This window comes from Notolepis coatsorum (assembly GCF_963971535.1).
Source record: "Notolepis coatsorum genome assembly, chromosome: 18".
Lineage (NCBI taxonomy): Eukaryota > Metazoa > Chordata > Actinopteri > Aulopiformes > Paralepididae > Notolepis > Notolepis coatsorum.
In genome coordinates this window covers 74545642-74560185 of record NC_140182.1, presented here as the reverse complement: position 1 = coordinate 74560185, position 14544 = coordinate 74545642, and the positions used below count along the sequence as shown (strand labels likewise).

Genomic DNA, 14544 nt, shown 5'->3' with positions numbered 1-14544 from the left:
CGATATATCTCTTGGGCCAATAAGAAAACGAAAACGCGAAAGCCTGCAACGTTTTCAATGGTCACACAGGGTTTACATACAAAGCCTGAGGACTCATATGACTAGGGTTACAGAATAACCCTCGTTATATCCCGTTTCAGGCGCATGTTCAAACATATTTGGGTGACATTGCTACATGTTTGTTTCAACCAAACAATGACCTGGGTGCCTGTGACGTTTTACAATGGCCGGGAACCCCAGCCCTACCGTTGTGGGCATGGGGAGCCTCTCCCACCCCCCCCCCCCCTCCCCCTTTCCCCATGACGAACAGGATATGCAAATATTTGCCCTGACGTCGACAGAGCTGATGGGGCGGAATCCGGTACTAGCGTAATGACGCTAATGCGCACAAAGGATCCCAGAATAAAAAAGGCGCGCTTGTTTTGAGCTGCGTCCTCCCCCTCCGTCGTCAGTATTTTACCCGGGATATAATCATCCCAAAGGGGAGGGTTTATCCTCACCCCCCCCCCCCCCCAACCAGCCTCACATAAACACAAAAACATGTATGAGGTGAAACGGGAAGCGGCGCCGCTAGCCATGCACTGTGTTTACAAATGAAAAGACACATATAAGCGTGTGCTCTCTTTATTGCTCTGAACAATCAACACAACAGCGAACCACCAAACCGCGGGCCAGACCACGTCTGTTTAATAGACGCGTTTACCCAGAGCCCATGGCTCTGTTTCATAAGCGAAAGCTTGTCGCCCGTCATGTTTTTCACCTTATCACGTAAAGTAACACAGACGGGTTGGGGAGAGGTGGAGCGCCCTTGGTCATGTGCTAATATACATTGCTTTTTGCAAGTTAACACATAATAGCAATACCAATCGCGGATTCAGGGTCTGTGTTGGTTTAAAAACGCGTTCCCACATGAATCCAGTGACCCACCTCACACACAAGAACGCTACTCGCCAGCCTTTAGCTGTTTCAAAACAGAAAGGACAGCGAGCCCTCATTACTTATTTCGACGAGGCATACCCGATCGAATGACTGGATGGACAAATTTGTTCTGAGCTAGGGAAGTCAGCCTTTTCCTTTGATGCCTCTAACTCATGAAATGTCCTTCAACTCTCTCTGAAATTAGAGGTTCTCCCTTCCCTTGGAATGTTTAAACGTATGATTTCAGACCATTGTGTGACTACCTGTAACTGTTTTAGTTGATCTTTTTAAATGATTTTGAAACGTTTTAAAATTTTTACTCTGGTGTTTAAATTTCTGTGAATATTGTTTTATTATGTACTGTTTACATTTTGTACAATCGTCGTTTCTGTAAATGAGGGAAACCTCAGATGCTTACGATTTTAAATAAAGGTTGAAATTAAATACCCAAAATACACAGTGAACATGCTCGTTACAGCAAAAAATCCGAACCCACTTGGTAGGGGGGGGCTGCCCCGACGCTGCAAAGAGCTTCGTCAGACAACCCGCCATAGCCTCTTCACCACCGCTGGTGGGAGCAAGCAGAGGCGGGGGGCTTGCGCCGCAACCGGGCGGCGCACACCCAGCTCCGCATGCCGCTGGGGCTCACCCCCTCGCCATGAGCGTGGGATTAGGGAGCTCCCGTGGCGCATGGAGGAGGTCGCGACATTGGCCGCTGGCATTTCCCAGGTCCCGTGGTGATGCCATTTTGACAAAAAATAGCAACACAAAAACCGAAACTAAATACATGAATAATCACTGCTGACGTGTGCCTGTAGCAAAACACACGTGAGTGAAAGAATAGGGAAGGGCGGAAGTACGGTTACACCCCTCGCTTAAGTGCATGGGCGAGAGTGGGCGTGGCCGGACAGGTGCAGGTGCATTGTAGCGGAATTCTTTCAGGTTGCCCTAGGCAACAGGGGATTTCCCATAGAGCAGAGCGCGGAGCTAGTACGAAATATAACTGAAGTGAACTGTAATTTGAAAGCCTCCTCCGTCGTGTCTCCTCTCTCCCCGCCCTCTCTCACTACTCCTCTCTCTTCATGCCGTCTCCACAGCTGACCCCCCCGGCTCTGTCTCCCCTCGCAACTAACCTCCTCTCACCTTTATCCCCTCACTTCCTCATTCCGTTCTCCAACCCCCCCCCCCCTCTCTCCTTAACCTCTACACTTTCTTGTTTACGCCCCGCAGGTTCCTTCGGTCAGCATAAATCCCACCCCTGCACCGGCGACCCTGGCGAGCCCGTGACCGACCCTCCCGTCCATCAGACCTCCAGGGTTCCCTCCGTGGATGAGCGCTCCCAGTGTTCTGACACGGAGGTGGACCACGACCTCAACAGCCGCCACAACCACAGACACGTGTCCCGCCACAACACCGACACCTACACGGTCACCAGCGAGTCGACGATGGACCCCGAGAACGATGCGGACGGCACCAGCCACTGCCTGTCATCCACGGCGCCCATCGGGGGCAACGGCGACGGCGCCGACACGCCCCTGTCCGACGAGGAGCTGGAGAAGGACTTTGAGGTGGAGTTCATGTGCAAGGAGACCTACGACATGGTGTGCAAGGAGAACCACGGCTCGGCGTACGTGGAGTTCCCCTCCATCGAGCCCTCTGAGCCCGCCTCCTTCTCCAGCTACATATCCTCCAGTCGCTCTGACGTTCTTGACCGGTCGCGAGACTCGGACACCCACACGGCAGCGGCGGCCGACGACGCGGCAGGGAACGACTCCACCTCTCCGTCCTCGGACCCAGGGATAGCTGACATGAACAAGCACGGCTACGTGACGTCCGACCCGGACCAGGACCTGAGCTCTCCGGGGTCCGATTCCGACATTGAGGGGGAGCTGGAGGTGGCGTTCGCCTGCAGGGGTCATCTGGTCTCCAACATGATCTCCTCCATCTCGGAGACGGAGCTTGACCTGACCAGCGACGAGAGCAGCAGCGGACGCTCCTCCCACCTCACAAATTCCATCGAGGAGGCCAGCTCGCCCACGTCCGACCAGGAGCTGGACCCGGACACAGAGTTGGAGCAGGACAGCGGCATCGTGGGATTGAAAGCATCCCTGCTGCTGGGCCAGCCCGACCCAATCAAAGAGGGCTCCCCCCTGCTGTCGCCGTCACCTTTACCCTCCCCCACCCTGGCTACCCCGTCCTCGGGTGACTCCCCTCTGCCCCTGGTGCCCTACGACGACGGCCTGGCTCTGATGGGTCTCCAGAGTGTCGATGACCTGCCCTACGAGCACCAGGCAGACCCGGATGAGACTCTACCCCCGGCCCAGCGCTGCGAGGATAGCCTCTCCAGACAGATGGTGCTACAGATAGAACCCGATCACAGCCTGGAGAGCTTCAAGCGCTCCTTTTACTTGCCCGTGGGGCCCAGGCTCATGCCTAGCGCCGATGACTACGACGGCACCAGCGAGGGGGATTCCGAATCGGAGAGCGAGGATGAGCTGAGTGAGAACTCGGATTCGCCTTGGTTGCTGAGCAACCTGGTCAACAAGATGATCTCAGAGGGGTCTTACCCAATCACCTGCCCCGAAGACTGCTTCAAAAGGAAGGTGTCCGTCTCGGATACCATCTCCCCCTCCTCGGACATCGAGGCAGACGGCTTCAACGAAGAGGAGCAAGGGAAGCAGTCGGGAATGGCGGGCTCAGAGGTAGTGGATAAGGATGGTAAAGGCTTAAGACGGGAAAGGAAGGAGGCGGAGAAGAGGGAGAGGAGCTCACAGCCTCCCTGTCTGTACATGAGCAACCCCACCAGCGACACCATCGCCCCGGTTATCTTGGAGCGCTACGTCAACATAGGAAGAGGAGCTGCAGATTCCAGCCACAGCCACGCCGCTAAAGACGCTGACAAAACCTCCAAGAACACCAGGAGACCGGAGGGGGAGGACAGACAGGACGCCGTGGAGCCCGACAACGACCTGACGATGCTGGAGGACAGGAAGGAGCTGGACTCGCCCAGCCTGAGCGAGAGCGCGGTCAGCGACAAAGACGAGGGGCGGGAGACGGAGCCCAAGCCCTCAAGCCGCTCCACGGCGTCGCTGGAGCGCATCAAAGAGGTGAAACACAGCCTGACGCTGGACATCCCCACGGCCCAGACCAACCGCTGTTTCAGCCTCACCTACTCCACGGACAATGACGAAGAGGAGGAAGAGGACTCCTCCCCATTCCTGAGCAGCCTGAGGAAGCAGTCGTCCTACGGGGGGAGCGACTTGTATTTGGACAGTTCACCACCCATTGATGAGAGCGTGCGGCAGCTCCCCCTGTCGGAGCTGGACCTCCCCCTGTGCGAGAGGGACCTGGTGGCTCTGAGGCCGCGGGCCGACGAAAACGGACTGGCCTACGACTCCATGAAGTACACGCTGGTGGTGGATGAGAACACGACACTGGAGCTGGTCAGCCTCAGGAGGTAGGAGCTAGAAGGGAGCAGTGGGCACTGGGCAGTGGTACATACATACAGTAACAACAAGTGTGTGATCTGCAGTTATATTGTAACAGGGTTGTGTTCTGACCCAAACAGGTTTTATTTTACCCTTATTGTGCACAGAAGAAAATATGGTCTCTATCTTTCCTACTTATATAGTACAAATAGCAAGCATGTTATATATATATATATCATCATAGAACTTTATTGTATCCACCACTGCGTTATATAAAAATGCTAAATGCACGTTTTTCCATATCGATGGCCAAAAAGCAAAACCTCCTCTCTGAAAAAATTTTTTTTTTTGAGAAAGTGTTGTTTTTGTGTTGTTTTCTTGGAGAATGTTATTTCTTTAACTCATTCAGCGCCTAGGGGTCGCTGTTTACCTTCTGGGTAGAACGCCATCGCTTTGTTCAATGGGGAGAAAGCCAAACTTGCGAGTGCTAAAACTATATGAAATATTATAGCTGGCGGCTAAGTGGCGCAGTGGGCACGGCGCTCGCCACTAACGCAGGAGATGCTGGGTTCGAGCCCAGCTCTCGGCGTTGCTTCCGGCTTGGCTGGTCGTTCATACTAATACAATTGGCAGTATTAGGGGGTGGGAAAGCCGGTGGGTGGGGATCGGACGTTGTGGACAGCGACTCCTACAGGTCGGTTGGTGCGCCTGTACAGCAGAATCAGGAAGTATCGGGGCAGCGTGAGCCTCCCACGCGTTACTCCTCGCCACTGAGAGATTGCGCTGTGCAGGTGAAAAGACACGTGCCGGAGGGGACACGTGATGCAAGGCTTCGTCCACATTTCAGCCGACCAGTGGGAGGCATTGTCTAACAACGTTCGAGACAGGGGAGGGTAGAATTGGATAATACGAAATTGGGATGGGAGAAAAATAGAAAATGGGGAGAAAAAGTAGATAAAAATTAAAATATTATAGCTATGGATCTAATACACCCATCGATTGTCAGTGAGTTTCTTCCAGTCAACATGCACAAAACAGATAATTTTTTCATACATTTCCGTTTTATACCATGATGAATATGAGTATATTTCCAGAGCGTTCTGTCTAATCTCAAGAAACTCGAGCAAACCGCACTTCAATATATTTCCTTAGAAATCGTGCCATTTGTCGCTTGATTTATGAATCGTTCAGAAAATAACGCTAGATTATCGGTATTATATGTGTCCTCATGCACGATACAGAAGCGGGGCTGAAAAATCGATTTTCCGTGCCGTGCCAACGGCAGAAACACACACACACTCCGATGGTGGCAAAAGAAACATCTGATCAACCCAAGATTGGTAACATAGAGTCCTTACCTGGTCTCTGATGTACTGCAAAAAGATTAATCCAATTCCTGATCGCCATTCCAAATATTGATCGTGTTTATTGATCCAACGTTATATGCTCGAGTGTCCCAAATCCATGTGTTATAACGTTAGTCTTGCCCGAGAAGGAAAACATGGACCGGACTTGTTAGATCGATGCACAGCCCATGGGGGAGGGATTTCAATTATGTGCAATACCGGCTGGAAGGCGTAGGCGGTGGTATTTGCCCTTTGTGAGCTCAGACCCATTCCCAATGATAACATCAGGCTGGATGGATGAAAAATGAATGGATATAGCGAATAAAAGAAATAACGATTAAAACCCGACTTTTCTCGTGATTGGCGCTCAACGCATGGCAAGTTAACCCGACTTTTCTCGTGAGTGGCGTCCAATGAGTTAAGGATCTTCCAATACCAAGGATAATCCAATCCAATACACTATTTTGGGATTATATTACTATATTATGTGTTAACAATAGCAACCAGGTATTAGCGCCTCGCAGGTTTTTTCCCACTTTTTTTATGCAGCCATCGATATGATTTTAATGTATTTCTCAGTTGTTGGTGTTCTATCTTGCAGTGTTTCAGTGGCCCACAAGGGGGCCTCAGTGAGGGGGTGGGGATTGAGATCATAGGAAATTATGAAAACATCAATTACAGAATGCTTCAATCACAAAACACCAAGACAAGTAATTACTTGACTAAATAAATAACACAAATCAATGAATATTATATAAATACAACAATAGCCACTTTCTGTAGATATGACGGAAAGGAAATCAATTGTAAATATTTGTGGACTAATGTAATGGGAAAAGTACATTTTGAGTGACTTTTATGATGTCAAGTATTATAAACTGAAGTCACTGCATTGGAGTGTTTACTGACCGAGCTGTGATGACAACAGACACACATATACTCTGTATGATAGCATGTACAACAGGGCTGTATATATATTATATATTTACTGCATATAATACATATCCATATATGTCTGAATATACCTGCATATAATCCTCCTATATACCTACTTCTACACCTGCATATAACCCATATAACTCTGTACGATAGCATGTACAATAATGCTGTATATACCATATATATTTATTCTTACCGTGTATATATATATATCTATCCCGTCTGTACATACCTGCACAAAATCTTTTTACTAGGGCTGTCAATTTATCGCATTAATTAGATTAATTAATTACACAGCAAATGATCGTGTTATGAAAATTAACTCAAAATTAATTACAAACTTTTTTTTTTCTTTTTTTTATATATATATATTTTTTTAAATCTCATTCATTCCATAAGAACGTAGAATACACATTTACAGACTTTTTTTTTAAAATATGGTCCATTTGCATGTTCTTGGTATCTGATTCTAGGGACATCTATGGATCTCAGGGAATGTATTCCCAGTGTCAGAAATACTGTGTCTGTTACTAGGCTTGAGTAAATTGTAATGAACCAAATGAGAATATCAATACATCTTTTTTTATCTTTGACTGTGAATAACACCATGCTCAAATTGACCAGACCTGAAAAATCTAAGCAAATTAATAGATGGAAGATGATTAAACAAGGTTTTGTAGATACAGTACTACATTCTGCTATCTGGACACATGCAATTTGAATCGCCTGACAGCACTACTTTTTACATAACTGTAGATACTATTTCTATAATCTGTACATATGCCTTACCTACTCTTACTAGTTACGCTGCTGGCCAGTATGACTTACTACCATAGTGTCTTTATACCTGTATCACTGTACATAGTAATACTCCAACGACATACATCTGATTAGCACTGCACCCAATATATTTTATACCCAGTTTAATAACCTGTAATGATCTAATCTAATTGTATATACCGGTAATCTAATCTAATGGAATATTTCCATGGACGCAGGGGGGGCCTTTGGGGCCTGTAATGTCAGTAACCTCTGATCGAGCGTCTGGCGTAGTGTTGCTGTGACAAGTGACAAGTGTTGACATTTGTCCTCTCAGGTGCACGTCTGTACTGAGCGATGACAGTGAGCTGTCGCCGCTGTGCGACGAGGACGTCCTGGGGACGGGCGAGCTGGGCTATCGCCACAGTGACGACGAGGGGGTGCGGCCTGAACTCCTCAGCTCCTCAGAAGACTCCTCCCCGGAGGCCGACTTACCTTTCTCCAAGAAGTTCCTCAACGTGTTCGTCAACAGCACCTCTCGCTCCTCCAGTGAGTCAGAACCACTGACACACGCGCCCTGCTGGGGAACCTTGTGATGCTAAAACTTTATTAACAGATTGCAGAATGGGTACAATACAGTACAGTTCAATACTAACAACTGCTAAGAGGATGCAGACCAGAAAAATACATTTGTCTTGTTTACATAAGGGTCCTCCATTTTCAATTCATCAAGACATATGACATACAAATATACGGTACTGTGTAAGAAAAAGAGATCATAAAAAAATATACATCCGAAGGGGAAGAAACTGTACATTGGCGGGGGTTGGGGGGGGGGGGGTTGACATTTACCAGGGCCAGTTTCTAATTGTAGCCACCCGTAGCTCTTTGAGAGCTGTTTTGAAGGAGGGTAGGGATTTACATTCCTTTACGGCTGTGGGTAGGGCGTTCCACATTGTTGTGGCATAATTGCGAAACGTGTTTAGTCCCTTGTTTGTGCCGAATCTGGGTTGAACGTGATTTGTGGAACTCCCTCTGGTGTTGTGGTCTGGTATGTCATAAATGTATAGATGTAGCAGTACTGTCTATCTGTATGTCATGTATGTCCTGATGAATTGAAATGGGGGACCCTGATGTAAACAAGATGAAAGTCTTTCTCTGGTCTGCATCCCCTTAACAATTGTGTGTATTGAGCTGTACTGTGTTGTACCCATTCTGCAATCTGTTAATAACGTTTTCAATCAATCAATCAATCAATCAGTCCTGGACTTCACTGACCTTTAGGAAGTATTTTGACAGGTACATGGGTATCTTAGTGGTGTGGTGTATCTTGTAGACCAGGCCCATTGCAAGTTGCTGTACTCTGTTGTCTACTCTAAGCCATCCTAGATTGTCAAAATGGGCAGGGGTGAGGTGGGTTTTAGGAGTAAGGCCAAGCAGTAGTCTGACCAGTTTGTTTTGTGATGTTTGTAGCCTTGTTTTTAGGGCTTTTGAGGTGCTTTGGTACCATGAGGTGCAAGCATAGTCATAGAACCCTTGAATGAGTGCTCCTGTTAGAGTCTTCAAGGTATTCTTATTTACCAGAGAGGAGATCCTGTACAAAAATCTTGTTCGTTGGTTTACTTTTTTTTATTACATTGGTGACACAACGCTAAGGGAGATAACGGCTAACGGAGTGATGAGCTCACGGTGCATCAGCTGGCATGATGACAAAACACTAATGCTTCCTGGAAATGTTCCTTGAAATGTCCAATTCAGGGACTTGAACATGAGTGATGCATGTTTCATTTTCATTTCAAACCTTTATTTAAACTCGAAAAGCAACTGAGGTTTCCCTTATTTACAGTCACGTCGAGTCTACATATAGAAATTAGCAAAACAAATAAAATAGCATATCTTAACAAAGAGACAACAAGACCAGGCAAAGAGCAAGGATAACAAATCAATTAAAACATGTACAACTTGATAAAGTTTGGAGATCAAAGTTTCAAACTCTGCAACAGAGGGGAGAATCTCAAGCTTTAATGACTGTTCGAGTTCATTCCATGAGCTATAGGGCATCATAGCAAAATGCAGATTCACCCTGTTCCGAGCAAACTCAGTGGACCTTAAGGACCGGCCAGTCAATAGAACGGGTTCCATAGGTTCCAAAATTCCAATTACACCTCTCTGTCAGGGAGGGCCAACCAACCTTCTCATAAAGGACGCAGTGATGAGTGTTGTATCTATTGATGAATCTGAGGGCAGAGTGATATACAGAGTCCAGGGATTTAAGTTAAGGGTTGATGCCGCATGCCTATAAATTACATCACCATAGTCCAGGACTGATAAGAAAACAGCTTCGACAACTCTCTTCCTGGTTCTGTTTCTGTATAGGAAGCCAATTTTCTGTCGCAACTTGGAGGCAAGGCTGTCAACATTGTTTAATATGACAACTAGCCAAAACGATAGGTTATGTATATAATAATAATAACTTTATTTGTATAGCACTTTTCATACAGAGGTTGCAGTTCAAAGTGCTTCACAACAGTAAAAAATACAGGCATAAGCGAGCATAAAAAGATAGACAGGTAGAATCACAGTGTTTCACATTAGGATCTAGCATCCCAATAGGCTCTCCGCTTACAGTTTTCAGTAACACAAATAGTAAAAATAGTTTAAAATGATTCAGTTTAAAAATAGTAAAAAAAATTATAAAATAGAACGGACATAAAAAATACAAGCATGAGCGAGCATAGCAAGATATGGCAAATCACAGTGTTTCACATTAGGATCTAGCATCCTAATAGGCTCTCTATTCAGTAATACTCCTGTAATTCCCAACATACTTCACAGTACATATTGCTGTAACTTTAGTGATATTAGATCACAGGGACACGAACCCACACTGTAACTTTAGTGATACTAGATCACAGGGACTCGAACCCACACTGTAACTTTAGTGATACTAGATCACAGGGACTCGAACCCACACTGTAACTTTAGTGATACTAGATCACAGGGACTCGAACCCACACTGTAACTTTAGTGATACTAGATCACAGGGACTCGAACCCAGTTATAGTTATATGAGTACTGGCTGAGCGTCTTGCTCTTCGCCATCGAGATGTACCTCATCTCCAGTACCTACTGTACTTCATTAAACGAAAAAACAAATGCACCCAGCATCTGACCAAGCCCCGCCCCAGTGCCGTACTATAAAGCACTAGGCGTGGTCACCACTCGCCCTTCCTCGGAAAAAGTTTCCATCAGAAAAGTTTCCCAAGGGACCTCAGGGCGCGCTAAGAGCAAGACGCTCAGCCAGTACATATACATAACCTATCGTAATATAGTCGTACTGGCGAATCGCGTCTTGCTCTTCGCCATCGAGATATGGGGACAGAGCAGACGCGAGGACCGACAAATGCACCCCCTGAGGACCCGAAAGCCCACATCAGGGGGGAGGGGAGTCCCGTCACCCCTCCTTCCTAGTGAAGAGGGTGCGGCAGTCAACTCCACCCAAGTGTGAAAAAGAGGGAACTAGAAACCTCCAAACGCACAGCACAGGCGGGACCACATGTGACACAACACCTTGTGGTCCACACCCACACACCCCTGCTACCCCACCGAATGACGGGAAGCAGGAGAGGTTCCAGACCTCAGAACCGCCTGGGAGACAGAACCCCCGGTCATGTCCATGAGGTAAAACCTTACGAAGGGACCCGGTGAGGACCATGACGCCGCAGCACAGATGTCCTCCACCGAGGCCCCTCCTAACAGGGCGGCAGAGGCCGCCACCCCACGAGTGGAGTGTGCTCTGACACCCCCAGGGGGGGCCAGCCCAGCCAACGTGTAGCAAAGGGCAATGCCCTCGCACAACCAATGGGACAGGCGCTGTTTCGACAGTGCCTTACCAGCACGAGAGCCACCGTAACAGATAAAAAGCTGAGGGCAATGTCCATGAGGTAAAACCTTACGAAGGGACCCGGTGAGGACCATGACGCCGCAGCACAGATGTCCTCCACGAGGCCCCTCCTAACAGGGCGGCAGAGGCCGCCACGCCACGAGTGGAGTGCGCTCTGACACCCCCAGGGGGGGCCAGCCCAGCCAACGTGTAGCAAATGGCAATGCCCTCGCACAACCAATGGGACAGGTGCTGTTTCAACAGTGCCTTACCAGCACGAGAGCCACCGTAACAGATAAAAAGCTGATCGGTAGCCCTGAGGCCCTGAGTACGGCTGAGGTAAATCCCCAAAGCCCGGACCGGACATGACAGGTGAAGGCTCGCCTCTAACTCACTAGCGTGAGGAGGCGGATGAAACGCCTGAACCATAATATCCCTGGAGCGGAAAGAACTCCGGATATTGTTTGGCACGAAGGCTGGATTAGGCCTCACCGAGTGGCACCGCTATCGAAACAAATAGACAGACACTCAGGCCGCACCGAGAGAGCACAGAGCTCACCCACGCGCTTAGCGGAGGTGATGGCCAGCAAGAACGCAGTCTTGAACGACAGCTGTTCCAAAGGCGCTTGCTCAAGAGGCTCAAACGGGGCCTTGGACAACCGACCGAGGACCAATTGAAGATCCCAACTCGGAGCCAGAGAGCGTGTCACTGGCTTAAGGCGCCGAGCGCCAAGCAGGAAACGCTTCACAAGAGGGTGGCTGAACAACGTAACGCCCTCAAACCCCTCATGACAAGAGGATATAGCCGCAGCATATACCCTCACCGTCGAAGCCGACAGTCTATCAAGGAGAGACTGAAGGAAAGTAAGGACAGCATCCAGGGGGGTCCCGGCCCCCCACCTTACACCACTCTTGGAACATACGCCACCTACCCGCGTAAAGCGCGATAGTGGAGGGAGCACGCGCATTCCGGATGGTGTCAACCACAGAAGGGTCCATCCTCTCCAGACTCACCCTCTCACCAGCCAAACCATCAGAGGCAGGCCCAGCACAGGGGGCTGCCACAGCGACCCGGCCGCTTGAGAGAGGGCCTGCGATGACCAAGGAACAGGCCACGGCGGGGCTACCAATAGCTGGATCAGGACCGGGAACCACACAGCTGTGCCCCGGTCCGGCGCAACCAGGATCAAGGTCCTGTGCTCCCACCGTACCCGCTCCAACAACTGACCTATCAGGTGTGAGGGGGGGAAGGCGTACAGAAGCCCGGGCGGCCATGGATACACTGAGAAGGCGTCCACCCCCAAGGGAGGATCATCCTCCCGACTGACCGAGAACCACAAGGGGCACTTGTGAGATTGTCTGCTCGCAAACAGATCCACTGAAGCTTCCCCGAAGCGATCCCAGATCTGCCTGACTACGTCTAGACCGCCCCGCGACATCACATCCGTGCCCACATTCTCCTTGCCAGGGATGTGGAGCGCCCTCAGACTGCGCAGATTGTGAGACGCCCATAGCCAGAGCTCGACCGCCGCCCGGTGCAGACGGGTGGAGCGTACTCCACCCTGTCTGTTGATATACGCCGCTGCTGTCATACTGTCCGTCCTGACCAAAATGTGCTCGCCTACCACCAAGTGGGCGAGCCGTCTGAGGACCAGGAGGACCGCCTTCAATTCCAACACATTGATGTGCAGGGCAGACCGGGCAGCATGGATCGTCCAGCTGCCCCCTACTGCGTTGGTCCGACACGTCCCCCCCATCCCGTGAGGGAGGCGTCGGTGAAGACCGTGACGTGTGAACGCCTGCTGCCCATGGGGACCCCGTTGGTGAGGATACCAGTCCTCCTCCAGTGGGCGAGATCCCCCCGTATCGACAAGGGAACCGTCAACCGTTTCCACTTGCCCCTCACCCGGTCTATTTTCATACTGGAAAACCACCTCTGTATCCTCCTCATGAAGAGGAGGCCAAGAGGGACCACAGCGTGAGCAGATGCCATCATACCGAGCAGGCGCATCACCTGCAGCGCCGTGACCATCCCTCCAGGATGGAAACCCCCGAGCGCGTTGAGGATAGACACTCTCCGTTGCTCCGAAAGGGTTGCCCTCATGGGCCTTGAACTTAGAACCAAGCCCAAGTACTCCACCTGTTGACTGGGAAGAGGCGTACTCTTCTTCCAGTTCACAGCAAAACCCAGCCTGGTGAGGAATTCCACCACCAGCCTGGTATGAGACCTGGCGACCTCCTCCGACCGGCTGAGGAGCAGCATGTCGTCGAGATAGAAAATAATTCGTATCCCCTGACGACGTAGAGGCTCCAGCGCGGCCTCTACGCACTTGGTGAATGTGCGGGGGGCCAGAGAGTAGCCGAACGGCAACCTCTGGTATTCGTACGCTATGCCCTGAAACAGGAACCGCAGGAACTTCCTGTGAGGATGGAAAATCGGGATGTGAAAATACGCATCCTTCAGGTCTATGGAGGTGAACCAGTCTCCCACCCTGACAGCGAGTAACAGGTGTTTGACGGTCAACATTCTGAACGGTCTCGCCACAATCAGACGATTGAACGCGGACAGATCCAGTATAGGTCTGACACCTCCCGTTTTTTTGGGCACCAGAAAATAACGGGAGTAGACGCCTGACATCGCGCCCTCTCTCGGGACCACGACTACGGCCTTCTTCGCCAACAGAGATTGGATCTCGTCGGCCAGAGCTGTCACTGCTGCTGACCCTGAAAATAGGGTCTGCACCAAACCTGAAAACGGAGGGTGGGGTTGTGCGAACTGCAAGACAAGCCCCCGCCTCAACGTTCTCTCCATCCACCTCGACATATGGCACTGTTGTAGTGTGATAATAATCCCAGAGCACACCCGCCGCCAACTGGCGCTGGGCCGCAAGGAACTGTAGATAGGCGGCCCGGTCCCTCCCGCTGTGCGTAGCCTCTGAACCCGCCAAACGTGCGGGCAGGGCGTTCCGTGGAATCGGGACAACGGTCCCTGATACAACCCCCGAGGCAATCGCACCCAAGGGGGGACCCCGACAGAAAGGGCCGGTTTGATACGGGAGAAGCTGACATCAAACTAGGTGACAAAAGCTCCCCCACTGAACACCCCTCCAGAACATGCTGAGGAGTTGTTCTGCAGCCGCACATGCAAGGCGTGAGGACTCCATGGGTTCCTACACACCGTAGCCCTGCAGTGATATTACTACCACCCAAATCACGCGCGCCTGCCAGACCACTGCCGATCTTACGGGAGTGGGAGGCATCAACGTGATAC

The 14544-nt window shown here is 50.1% G+C and overlaps 1 protein-coding gene across 1 annotated transcript in view; it reads left to right on the top strand.

Annotated features, from left to right (window-relative positions):
* Nucleotides 1–14544, top strand: part of mapk8ip2 (mitogen-activated protein kinase 8 interacting protein 2) — a gene marked incomplete at both ends in the record, with an annotated part of 182922 nt that overhangs the window by 145316 nt on the left and 23062 nt on the right. Inside the window, 2 exons of the mRNA XM_084334289.1 lie at nt 2149–4375; nt 7728–7939. Of these exons, the coding sequence (XP_084190415.1) occupies nt 2149–4375; nt 7728–7939 (2439 nt within the window). The remainder of the gene's footprint in view (nt 1–2148; nt 4376–7727; nt 7940–14544) is intronic.